Source organism: Octopus bimaculoides, chromosome 4 (assembly GCF_001194135.2).
Source record: "Octopus bimaculoides isolate UCB-OBI-ISO-001 chromosome 4, ASM119413v2, whole genome shotgun sequence".
Lineage (NCBI taxonomy): Eukaryota > Metazoa > Mollusca > Cephalopoda > Octopoda > Octopodidae > Octopus > Octopus bimaculoides.
Window position 1 is genome coordinate 6,349,058 of NC_068984.1, and position 14,096 is coordinate 6,363,153.

The 14,096-nt window shown below is 34.0% G+C and overlaps 1 protein-coding gene across 2 annotated transcripts in view; it reads left to right on the forward strand.

Annotated features, from left to right (window-relative positions):
• Window positions 1-14,096, forward strand: part of LOC106869372 (potassium voltage-gated channel protein Shal) — a 435,827-nt gene that overhangs the window by 337,861 nt on the left and 83,870 nt on the right. For both annotated transcript variants that reach the window (XM_052966873.1, XM_052966874.1), the window contains exon 2: window positions 10,300-10,462. In XM_052966873.1, the coding sequence (XP_052822833.1) occupies window positions 10,300-10,462 (163 nt within the window). The remainder of the gene's footprint in view (window positions 1-10,299; window positions 10,463-14,096) is intronic.

Below are 14,096 nucleotides of genomic sequence, written 5' to 3' on the forward strand. Positions count from 1 at the left end.
TATATATATATATATATATATATATATACATACATACATACATACATACATACATACACAAGCACACACACACACAGAGTAATGTACTATTTTAGGGTGTGTCAGAGGCTATATTTATTCGTGATATACTTTTTAATGCTCAGTGTGTATGAGTTTACAATTAGCTTAGGTATATATTTCACACAACTGGTTTGTGTGTATTGACTATATTTAGTCTTCACACTACAAGTGTGTGAGTGTATAATAAGTTCATGTGTATATTTAGTACTTCTATTTTATGTATTTTTTATCAACATATTTCATCTAAGCACTCTAAGTATGTGTACATTTAGTTCAAGTGTATACTTAGTAATACTAGTTGGTGGAGATTAGATATATATGTTTAGTTTTGCTACAACAAGCATACACTTTATTTCCTCAACATGTATATATAGATATATCAAAGAATATATTGAAATATGTCACAAACATATTTTAACTAAAGTTTGCTTATGCCTAAACACTGCTTGGTGCTGATACTGCTGAATATATATGTGTGTGTGTGTGTGTGTGTGTGTGTGTATATGTGTGTGTGTGTGTATGTGTGTGTGTGTGTGCGTGTGTGTGCACGTGTGTGTGCAGGAGTGGCTGTGTGGTAAGTAGCTTGCTTACCAACCACATGCTTCTGGGTTCAGTCCCACTGCGTGGCACCTTGGACAAGTGTCTTCTACTATAGCCTTGGGCCAACCAAAGCCTTGTGAGTGGATTTGGTAGTCGGAAACTGAAAGAAGCCCGTCGTATATATGTGTATATGTGTGTGTGTGTGTGTGTGTGTGTGTGTGTGTGTGTGTATGTTTGTGTGTCTGTGTTTGTCCCCCAACATCACTTGACAATCGATGCTGGTGTGTTTACGTCCCTGTAACCTAGCAGTTTGGCAAAAGAGACCGATAGAATAAGTACCAGGCTTACAAAGAATAAGTCCTGGTGTCGATTTCTTCGACTAAAGGTGGTGCTCTAGCATGGCTACAGTCAAATGAGTGAAACAAGTAAAAGAGTAAAAGAATATATATAAATTATTATTTCTAAATTTCTGAGTGACAAACATTCAGTAACAGTACTCTAGAGTAAAGATTATTTGCCAACATAATGTAGCAGTCCAGGTTCGGATGATGGCTACTGTTATTTGGCCCCAGGAAACATGGTCTCTAGCTGGATAGAGCTGAGTGAGGACACTAAACTCCCTAGTTCGAAAATATAAGAAAGCAGGTAGTGTGTCAATAGCCAACTGGAGATGATGTGTCTTGGGGCTAAATAACAGTAACATACGTCCGAACCAGGACTGCCACATTATGTTGGCAAATAATCTTTTATTCTCTCTCTCTCTCTCTCGCTATATATATATATATATATATATATATATATATATATATATAGAGAGAGAGAGAGAGAGAGAGAGAGAGAGATAGAGAGATAGATAGATAGATAGTAAAGCCAGTTGCTACATCAAAGTGGATGTTGAATATTACTACCAGTTTAACCCCAGGCAGATTCTCTGCCAGTGGGTAATCGGTACAACATTGCACCCTTTATATACAATATACTGTTAGCAGGTATCAGGATCACGAGGCTGACTCAGTTTCAAGCTATTTGGTTCATCCTCAGTCGCGAGCACCTTTATGCCGGAACCAAAGCCAGAGTCTTTTAATGCTATCAATATATTGTAAACAAAGTGACCATCAGTCACTGATTTGCAACAAGCAAAATAGCTAATTGTAAAATCTCATGAAGAGACCAGAGTAGTAAATATTTATATAGAGTAATAAATATTTATATATGTAATGTTTACTACTGGCATAATAGACAGTGGTCTAATTTCATGATCATATTATTTACTTCAGCATCCCAATTTAGACCCTCTTTGGAGGATTTTAGTTTAGAATCACAATATGACAGTTTTACAACCCCATTATACGGAATTGTATTTTATTTCAGTTTCTTATCTGTGGCTAATACATGAGTTAGTTTTTTCTTATGATAATCAGTTATGTGATAAATATTGTCTTCTATTACTTGAGGGTGCTTCTACACAGCCATTTAATATGCCAGAAATATCAGTAAATATCCTTCAAATTACACCCTCCCATCTTAAAAAAGAAAAAAAACAAATTAAATAATGTCATGGTAGACACAGTGTAACTTCAAAAGTTTTAATCCACAGTTCTGCTTGATTAAGGTTGAGCTGGGGTTAAACAAAACCAACATCATCATTCAAACATTCACTTTTCCAATATTGCATGTGTCAGATTGAATTTGACAAGGCAGGTTTTATATGGCTGAATTCCCTTCCTGTTGCCAATCCTCACCTGTTTCCAAGTGAGGTCATATTTCCCTACGGCTGGATTGGTTTCCATAAGGACACCACTTGCATGATGGTGATATCTATTTGTACCAGTCACATTATGTCAAGAAAAGAAGATACAAGCACACGCATACATGTACACACACATATATACATGCACATATACATATTTAACTGTTTTCTTCTAGTTTCTTGATCAAATTTACTCACAAGGCCCCAATACACAACTGGTACTTAATTTATTGACCCTGAAAGGATGAAAGGCAAAGTCAACCTCAGCAGGATTTGAACTCAGAATGTAAAGACAGATGAAATACCACTAAGCATTTCGCCCAGCATGCTAATGTTTCTTTTCTCCTCTAGGTACAAGGCCCAAAATTTTTGGGGAGAGGGCCAGTCGATTTCATTGACTCGTGGATGGAACTGGTACTTAATTTATCGACCCTGAAAAGATGAAAAGCAAAGTCGACCTCAGCAGAATTTGAACTCAGAACGTAAAGACAGATGAAATACCACTAAGTATTTCGCCCGGCTTGTTAACATTTCTGCCAGCTCGCCGCCTTCACACCTATCAATATCCACAATAGATACGCTTAGTGAAGTATGATTCGTGGAGGTGGCTGAATCAATAAAAGCTTTACTCAATTCTAAATCTTAGCTAGTTTACTTTTCCCTCTTTCTCCCAGGTTCGAATCCTGCAGCAATTGACATAGACTTTCATTCTTCTATTGATAATATGTAAGTGGTAGTATTAAAGTGAGGTTGATATAATTGAATATAACCCCATTTCTCTCTCTCTCTCTCTCTCTCTCTCTCTCTCTCTCTCTCCAACAAAACATCGACCTTGTGTATTGTTGGCAAAAAGAAATTTCTATTTAAATATCAACACCTTGCAACTGTGTGTATGTTTAGTTCAGTACATAAGTGTTGTGATAATAGCTATGCCACTTATACTTAGGTATATTATTTGATAAACTGCTATATTTAATCTGTTACAAGCAGTATATAACTTATTTAGTATTTCTATTCTATTTCATTCATATCACTTACTTTCTCATTTGTTTAATTCAACTGTCAGTAGATTATGTTAGCTATTCAGTACTTCTAGCGCAGCTATATTTTGCATGCTGCTGCTGCTACTACAACTACGACTGCTAGTAATTCATTTGTTTTGTTCAATACTACTAATTTTCATATACATACATATATATATATATATATATATATATATATATATATATATATATATACATTTATTTACTGATTGTTTTTCCCTTTTGTTTTAGTCTTGTTTGTTTGTTTGTGTCTTCTCTATGAACAATTCTTGTTGGTAGCATAGCAACACAAACAGATGCATATTGTTTTCCTACTGGCTTACACAATGTAAATCGCTGCTGGTGACTTCATTTCTTCTATCCTTTTGCCAGGCTGAAGTTAGAATCATGAAAGAGCTCGTATAATCCAGTCAAAATCTTCGCCGCTCAATCAGCCAATGACATGCCCTCCTTTCACTCTAATCTGCTTTCAATAATTTGTGTATTAAGATTACATCTCTATTTAGCTACTTTATCCTTAAATTCTAGGCCAAAACTAGATCAGATACACACATATAGACAGATGTACATATAAATAGACAACGTTAATGAATGACACTTTATACACAGGTGTAGTAATTTGTGTGTGCTTATGCATGTGTATGTATGAGTGTGTATACATACAAATAGACAAACAGACTAATGTATGAGTACATACATTGTTAATTAATGAATTCTTATGACTGTTAGTACTGAGAAGAACATGTATTTGGCATCTACACACAAATATGAACACACACACACACACACACACGCACACATACCTAGAGAGACAGACAGATCTGCATATTTTGTGGGTTTTTGTGTTTATGTTTGGTTCTGTAAGCTATTATTTTCCCTCATTATATATTCTTTCACTGCCTCACTCCACAATTTGAGACTAAGCAAGTTTAATATTTTAAATAAAATTGAATATTTTTCTTTAAATTGAAGCAACATTAATAGTTAAAACTAATCAAGCAAGGAATGTAACAGCAAATCAATACTTAATAATATATTCAGTTAATTAAATTATATAGTTTTCTAATGCCTACCTATTGATATTTTCATCTATCTACTTTTATAAATCACACAAGAGAGGTAAACATGATTGGTTATTTTGAACATGATGTTTTATGAAAGAATAGAATTGTGATAGTCATTTTTGAGGGGAGGGGAATTAATGAGACATGTATTAAAACTGGGTCCTGATTTTGATTTGTAGAAGAAATAATCTGAAATAATTAAGTTATTTCAGATAATGTGGTGGAGTAGCAGAGACGTTCATTCTCTCACAGTCTGAGTTCAAATCTTGCCAGAATGAACATTCGTTTTTATCCTGATAAAATAACTACCCAGTATTTATGGGGACTGATTCATTCAACTAAACCTCACCCGGCCAATTTTGTAGATTTGGACCTCACATGAAAATTTTATTAATGACATAAATGTGGCTGTGTAATTAAGAAGTTTATTTTGCTGCAACATGGTTTTGAGTTCAATCCCATGGTAAAGTACTTTCTACTGTAGCCTGGAGCTGAAAAACAACCCTGTGAGAGAAATTTAGTTGACAAAGACCATGCAGAAGCCTATTACATAATGTGTGTGTGTTTATCTGCATGTCCTTTGGCACTGACATCACTTGGAGAGCAGTAATGTATATTTATGTGTGACATAAACAATGTCCTGCAGCTCAGTTGTTCAATGAACAAACACCCGTGAAATAAAGTACCTTACTTGGGGACAAGGGCTGGTGCTAAAAAGGGCATCCAAATATAGAACACTGCCCCAAGAAGTCTTGTCCAACCCATACTGATATCAGAAAAGCTTACCAATTAAGGTATTCATCTTTCATACTTCATCACCACTACCTTTAGTATTTTGCTGTGAACCTAGTAAAGATATTTTAAATCTTATGGTTCAGCTCACTTAATAGTGAATAAGAAACAAACATATGACAAACATATGTTTGCATAAATTAAAGATTATTATTGTCAATAATATCATTTTGTTGTGATCTATGCATGTAAAGCTTTCACTATGGAATGAAATCAAAGATATAATCTATGATATACATAGCATATAGTTTGTAAAAGAAATTTCATCCTAAACTATGTAGACAATCTATTATAGATACACTATTTATATTATTTGTAAGTCAGTTGATTTATACATATTTTAAACTGATTATAATCTATATTATAGATGTATTTATTGCTTTTAGAATCCATAGTTGTGAGGCAGCTATTGAGTGTGTATGCATACAAACTGGGTTCAAGTCCAACTATAAGCACTCTTCTCATATGAAAATGCAATGTAGTAGAATGCATTAAGACTTGTTGAGGCATTGCCAGTGCAGCCATATATATAGATAATGCTTTCAATTTCATTCTATTATTATCATTATCTTTTTTTGAAATAAAATAAAAATAAGAGATAACATGTCTTATGTTAAAAGAGGACAACAAGTGGTATAACAAAGAATATAATTTTCAAAGATCTTTTATAAAACTTGCACCTTTACTGTTACCTTTGAAGTCTCAACACCAGCTAAATGATCAAACATTTTGGGAAAAATACAATTTCATAAGAGATTATGTATTTCATATATACATAATGTTTTCAATATATTTCCAACAATTTTACAATTTTCAAAATATTTTTGATAGATAAATCCAACTTGATTCAGAAGATTGTCTTTATGTATCAATAGTGTTTAGCATTTGATAATTATAATTATGTAAACTGGAAAACCATTCTATAAACTAGATTCCACATAATTAAAAGACAATACGCTAAGCATGTAAAGAGCATAGCACATGTAATACCTGAAACAGATTAAACTACTATTGTATGACTGCTAATATTTGCTTCAGCTTTACATTGGTACCAGAGAGAAGCCACCTCATACTGAGTAAATAATGTCTCCAGATTTCAACAGTATTAGCTAAAATAGTAAAGTATGTCTTAGATAATTTAGTCACATCTTTCAATATTCTGAAGTTAAATCTAGGGTTAACTTTGCCTTTCACTTGTTCAGGATTGATAAAACTGTGCTTTGTGCCAAAATGGTTGTGTAGTAAAGTATAAGATTAGCTGTCAGTTTGAACTTATTATAACATCATTTGAGTAGTATTTTAGAAAGGCACACAACACAGCTTACCTGCAATTAGCTGGTTGATAAACAAGTTCCATTTCTCCACCGCTGGATGATTAAAAAAGGGAAAATATCCAGATATTATTACTGGACTAATTAGTTATGTCTAAATTTTTTAGAACTGCATTCAACCCATGCCAGCATGAAAAGTGGATGTAAAAGGGATAGTGATGAACATCTATTATAATTTTTAAGCAAGGAGCTTATGCTTTAGCTTTTAATTACCAGTTTACTGTGACATTGGTTTGGTATTTGTATTAAAAAGAAATCAGGGTCTAAGGAAATTAATGTTAAAATTCAATACATAAAATTCACAAATATGAATAATTCTAAATGCCATTATGAACACATGAATTCTTATAATTCAGTGCAGAATCAATCTTTAGAAATAAAAAAAATAAAAAGAAAAATGAATAGTTTTCTGTTATTCATGTTGCAGAGAAATAGACTGGGGCAGATAAAGTCATTTGTCTTAGGTACAGAAGAAATAAAATAGCTAGCTGTAGAGCATAACAGAACATCAGCACATGGGCTGTGATTTCATATCTGTTGCTCTGCCCACTATGGTATTCCTTTTGATGTTTAACCCTCTAATCTGTCAAATGTGATGCTTATTTGTTCATGTTATTTTGAATTATTCAGGTTCAAGAGGGGTGTCCACAATATTTGCTTGTAACTTTGTTAATTTTTTACATACAGATTTGAAATTTTATCAGTGTGTGCTTATATACCAGTGGGTTATAGTTATGTAATTTAAGCTGGTCTTGTTGATTAAATTTGACTTTTATGGGCAGGTAAATTTAATTAACAGGTGTAAAAGCAATAACATTATGCATAAACACTAAAATTGAAATTCTTAATGCTTGTTTGATTTGTAACTAAAATTATCCCAAATGTCAACCCTTAACAATTTTGCCTATTTTCAAGATGAGGTACATTAATTTGAATTAATTAAAATACAGGTATAAGCAGTACAAGATTTTATTCTTTCTCTATATTTCATTGAAAATAAAGTTAGTCAATATACCATTGACTATGTACTCTTATACAATCTAATGAATACATTTATATAACAGAATGCATCTAATAAAAAAAAAAGCTCATTAGCAGATGAGGCAAAGGTGAATACAGGTGTATAACATACTGAAAATTAATATGTATTTCTCACTTTCACATATTTGTAATAAAATGAAAGTAATAACAAACAACAAAATATAGTTATGCCATATTTCTATCATGAAACTGTCCAAAGCACCCTTTACACAAGGGCACTTGGCAAAACGAACACATATATGAGGTCTCGACCCGATATCCTTCTGCAGTTTTGCTTTTTTACAGCAAATAGTCTGCAAACTTTTTCCTTCCATTTATTTTTCCACTTTATGGAAGACAATATTTTCTCTATTGACATCCACCTCAGTTAATTTTGCTTTTCTCCCAGTTCTGTGCTTTCTGGAAGAAAATCCCTATGTAACTGAAATGCAATGTCAACCTAAAATTTCAAATGGCCATAGTCCTTTGGTAGTTAAGGTACTGTGTGGCTTTTTACATAAAAAAAATATGAATTAACTATAGTTAGACATAATGCAGGAGATATATAGATCCCCATACCTTATATCAGGATTCCAATAACTCCACAGTTGAGGAAGCTGTTTGATGCCAAACATAATGTTTAGAGTAAAAAAGTTTGTATTTACGCAGTATCAGTTGGCTGCCATAGTGGATCAGGTCTTCCACAGATAGAAATTGTGTTGAGCATATTTGCTTTCTCCATGACAGTTTCAAAGAACTTTTCAGTAAAAATAAAAATAAATAGTCTAATGGTTGAGCACCGGGAGGCAGACCATATTGTGGACTAGTCTTTTCTGTGAAATCGGGAATTCCGGTTGATGTAGTAATCTTCAACCATGTTGCCGTAATGTTTTCAATATCATTTTCATCACTTTCATTTCTATTACTTTCAGTATTAAAATCTTCCTTGTTCAGCAAAGATTCATAAATGTCAATATGATTTGTCCAAAGACAAATCACTGTTGTTAGCGTTTGTATTTTGTACATCATCAAGAGTAAAACCTTCGAAGTCAGAATTGCAACTTGCTGATGGCATATTGTTAAAAGCTAAGATATATGCATCTCTTCAAACGTAAAAAAAAACCAAGAGGTCTCAAAACTAACACTGTATTTTTACTTGAATAATGGTGGGAAAGGCTTTATCTTACATTATCTCAAAGCTACAAGAATTTAATAATGTGATTTGTTTATTTTTTAGCGATTTTATAGGGAAATCAGATATGGCTGGATTTGGCCAGTTCAAACAAATAAAGGAGAATAATTTTTGGCCAGTCTAAACACTAAAGGGTTAAATGATTTGAGAAATCACAGAAAGAAAGCACAAAACTAAAAAAAGAATAATAACATCTTTTCATGCTCAGAACTCATGGAAAAAACAACCCAGTTGTTAGCTGTTAGAACATTGCATCATTCAAAATTCTATGCTCCCTAAAATTTGCCAGCACTACTTCTGATGTGTATAAGCACCATTTCCTCTTTATAACTCTTTGATTGTTCACTTTTCTGCCATTTTGCATTTTATTTTGAGTACACTGCTTGTACTGTTGGTTCTCATTGCTGTCTTGCTGTACTTGAGTTATTGCTGCCTGTGCCCACTTTTACCCTTTTTCCAACAAGTAATGGCACCTGAACAATGTAAACAATAAGCACATTATCACTATTATTATTATTATAACATGGTGAGCCGGCAGAATCATTAGCATACTTGGCAAAATATTTAGCAGCATTTCATTCATCCTAACGTTCTGAGTTCAAATTCCGCTGCCAAGGTCAACTTTGCCTTTCATCCTTTCAGAGTTGATGAAATAAGTATCTGTTATGCACTGGGATTGATATAATCAATTAGCCCCCTTCCACAAAATTTCAGGTCTTGTGCCTATAGTAGAAAGGCAAGTGAGATCGTTGCCAGTGCCCCTGGACTGGCTCTTGTGCGGGTAGCACATAAGATGCACCATTTTGACCGTGGCCATTGCCAGTACCGCCTGACTGGCCTTCGTAGGATTTTCAAGCGAGATTGTTGCCAGTGCCCCTGGACTGGCTCTTGTGCGGGTGGCACATAAAAGACACCATTTTGAGCGTGGCCGTTGCCAGTACCACCTGACTGGCCTTTGTGCGGGTGACACGTAAAAGCCCCCACTACACTCTCTGAGTGGTTGGCGTTAGGAAGGGCATCCAGCTGTAGAAACTCTGCCAAATTAGATTGGAGCCTGGTGTTGGCATCCGGTTTCACCAGTCATCAGTCAAATCGTCCAACCCATGCTAGCATGGAAAGCGGACGTTAAACGATGATGATGATGATGATGATTATCTTACCTTTTCTAATGAATTGCAATGCACCTGAGCACTATTTACAATAAGCTTATATTCTGTGCTACTAACACTTCATTATGTCTCAAGACAGGGCAATTCCATATGTTTCAGTTCAACTAGTTTTGAGACATAGACTCAAGATTCTCTGGGAATGATATATGTACAAGAGATAACTGTTTTTTACAAAAAGATTGCCCTTTCATAAAATACTGCTACATCCAGAGTTAAGCACAAACTATATTTCCTTATATTTCAGAAATAATTAAATAATTTCGTTGACTTTGTCATAGTTACATTTTGCAACTTTAGTTTCACTTGATTTACTCTATCATTATATATTTATTTTGTAGATATGGTGATATGGTCCCAAACACAATAACTGGTAAAATAGTCGGTGGTGTGTGTTCCCTGAGTGGTGTATTGGTTATTGCATTACCAGTGCCTGTAATTGTTTCAAACTTTAGTCGTATTTATCATCAGAACCAAAGAGCAGACAAACGCAAGGCACAAAAGGTAAATTCAGACTTCGCCATTGTTTTTTTTTTCTTCTTTTTTCAGATATCATTTCTTATTATTGATACTGTTTCTGAAAGTAAAGTTATTTGATGCTAAATCTAACCAATTATTGAAAGATAATTGTTAGATAAGGCCAACAGATATTTTCTTTATAAGGTTTTCCTTTTGTAGTTGATTTGTAGCTGATTGACACTTATGGCTACTGAAATTATAAAAATTACTGTAAGAACTCAGCTTCTGACAATAAAGCTAACCTTTCTATTTACTGAATGCAAGAACAAATGAGTCAGGATTGCTATTAAAAGTATAGCTCCTAAATCATGCTATGATGTAATCATGCAAATAACAGTTCAGCAGACATCAAACACAGTATAATTTACAGATGTGTCGATCAAGGATGGATATATCTGTTTGTATAATTCATTCATTCATTTATCCACACACAAACACTCAATGCGTGCATGTTTGTGCAAGTGTGTATTAGGTATGAGTTCACATACACATGCAGATCGTCAGCATCATCATCATCAATGGCATTATTTTAGGCCCACCCTCAAAGTTAGTTGGATGGTTTGACAAGATCCAATGTATCAGGTGACCACACCATGCTCCAATGTCTCAATTTCAGCAGGCTTTCTATGGCATTATACCCTCCCTAATGCCAACCACTTTACAGAGCGTATTGGGTGCATTTTTGTGGCATCAGTAGTGAGTTTACCTTGCAACTAGCAAGACTAAAGAACCATGACATTGACAGAAAAAAATGACAGAGAGGCTGATGTTTTAAGTGAGTTGATGAAAGGTACAGATTTATATATTGAGTCTTCCCGTAAATAATGCATTTTTTTAATACTTTGTTTATTTTTCAAAATCAAGACAAACAAAATTCTTTTTTTAATCTTAAATTCACTCTCCTTCATTTTCTACAATGTTCTTACATCTATCTGGTAGACTTGCAAAGCCCCTCTTCCAAATTTTACTTGTCCGTGAGAGAAAAAACTTCTCCAGTACTGTTCTGAACTTGTCTACAGAATTCATATTTTTGCCATCCAAATGATTTTGAAGACTGCAGAATAAATGATAATCAGATGGTTCAATGTACAGTGAATATGGTGGATGGGACATCATTTCCCATTCAAACTGCTCCAGCCTTTGGAATGTGATCCACGTTGTATGTGGCCAAGCATTATCTTGACGGAAGAACTCTTTTCATCTTGAGACCAAAGATGGTCATTTTTTTTCTAGCGCTGACTTAAGCTGCTCAAGCTATTCACAGTAGATCTCCTTTGTTATCATTTGGTTTGGGTTTAAAAGTTCAATGTGGACCAAACCTTTTATATCCCACCACATTGATAACACCTTACGTGGGTGAAGACCTTTTTTAGCTTGGAGTGCCGAAGTATCTCCTTTCCCTACCCACTGTCTTCAGTGCTTGACTTTTTTATAGAGAACCCATTTCTCATCACCAGTCACTATTCAGTCCAAAAAAGGTTCATTCATGAGATGTGACAGCAAAGAAGAGCACACATTGACTCACTGCATGTGATTAGACTCGGAAAGTTTGTGAGGAACCCATTGACACAATTTGCTGACTTTTCCGATGGCATGCAGGTGTTGATGAATGGTTAAATGACCAAATCCAAGCTTCTTTGCTAGTTCTGCAACAGTTAAGACAGGATTTTGTTCCACCATTATTTGCAGGACATCCTTGTCAAGCTGTATGGATCTTCCAGGATGAAGCTTGTCTTCTAAGCTGTAGTTTCCAGTTTGGAATTTCTGGAACCAACATTGACACTGGCTTATGCTTATTGTCCATTCCCCATATACTTCATTAATATTCTTTGCACTTTACTTTTCGTTGTTGCCTTTATTGAACTCATAGAGAAAAATAAGCTGAATATGCTCCTTTGTCACTTCCATTATAGCTTTGAAAAAATAACTTAAAATCGAACTGCACCTTTCAAAACTTGCACTAAGAATAGTACAAGTTAAAAACCACTACCTGCTCTTATAGCAAGTTGATGCAGGTAGGTTATCCCGTCCTCCTCTGACTTTTAGGTCATGCAATTGAAAAAAAACACATTATTTATGGGATGACCCAATGTGTGTATATACATATATATATATATATATATATACAGCGTGCGGTGAATAAACTGTCATCTAAATTACACAAAAATGAAAATAACATTCACATCTCATTTTAACAGATATATTTACCAAAATTACATAAAAATATCTTGAAATACTAAACAGTAGATTTATTCAATAAAAATGCCATTGGCTCCAGCAACGACCTTCAGATGACTTCGGAATCTCTTGCAGCTCTTCTGGACGGTCTCCTTGTTTAAGTTGGTGAATGCTGCCATAATCCTTGCCTTCAGTTCATCTTTGTTGTTACAAGATGTATGGAGGCATAACGTTGCCATCACTAGTTATCACTCCAAACACCATTGATGTTGACTGGATGTTTGATTTTTATTACACTTGGTACATGTCCTCAGTCAAATCGTCCAACCCATGCTAGCATGGAAAGCAGACGTTAAACGATGATGATGATGATCATCATCATCATCATCATTTACAAAATATACCAATAACTTCCGAAGGCATCGAAGTAGTCCAGAGTCTTGAATCCATACTGTTAGCTTCCCCACTATTATACTAAAATTCATGTCTGATCTGTATATTCCACTTAAGTCATTCTTCCACACTTAGCTTTCTTATTATCCACCGAAAGACAAAATGTGTGAACCTTTGGAAGTTATATTTTAGGTTAATAAATGGAAAACAGATATTTTTTTTCTTAAACAAATCTTTTTCATGTAGTATTTCCATTTTTGTTCTATGTTCATATTTTTTTTCTGTGTGGAATGGTTAATTTTATAGCTGAATGCCTTGAAGTAGGGCTTGTTTTTAATACTGAGTCAAGCAAACTGAAATAAACAGTATCAAGTATTTCGTACAGAAGTGCAACACAATGACAGAACTAGAATCTGAACTTATGACAGGGTAGTGTCTCTATAAACCCCAAACTGTATTGTACCAAAGCTCAGTTGAAACTGGCCTCGTTTCTCTTAGAGAATGTTTATGTTTTCTAACATTTATATGCATCTTCAAACGTATTTTCATATGTGAGAATATTTATCGGTACATAAGTATGAGTAAATATATATTGTGTTTGTGTGACTTTTCATTTTTTATTTTATTTCATTTTTTTTTAATTTTTTATCTTTACTGATTGAAACATTTCTTCCATCTCTGACATTATGCCATATCTTCTGCAAAATATTCAAATATCAAAACTATTATTTCACAGGAAGAAAAAAAAATGAAAAACTTCAATTGTAGACTAATCTTTATGATATACTGAAAACAAGAGAGAGAGGAGGAAGAGGAGAAAGAATAAATGATGAGAGAGAAAATATACCGTTTGTACTTCATTACTGGAAAAGTAGTATAGATTGGAATAAAGAAATTGTCTACTTACTTACCGGAAACCAGTTGGGAGATTAAGGGCAATAAATACTTTATTATACTGACATTAGAAACTGAATGCTTCCAGATAATATATACATACATACATACATACATACATACATACATACATATATACATATATATATATATA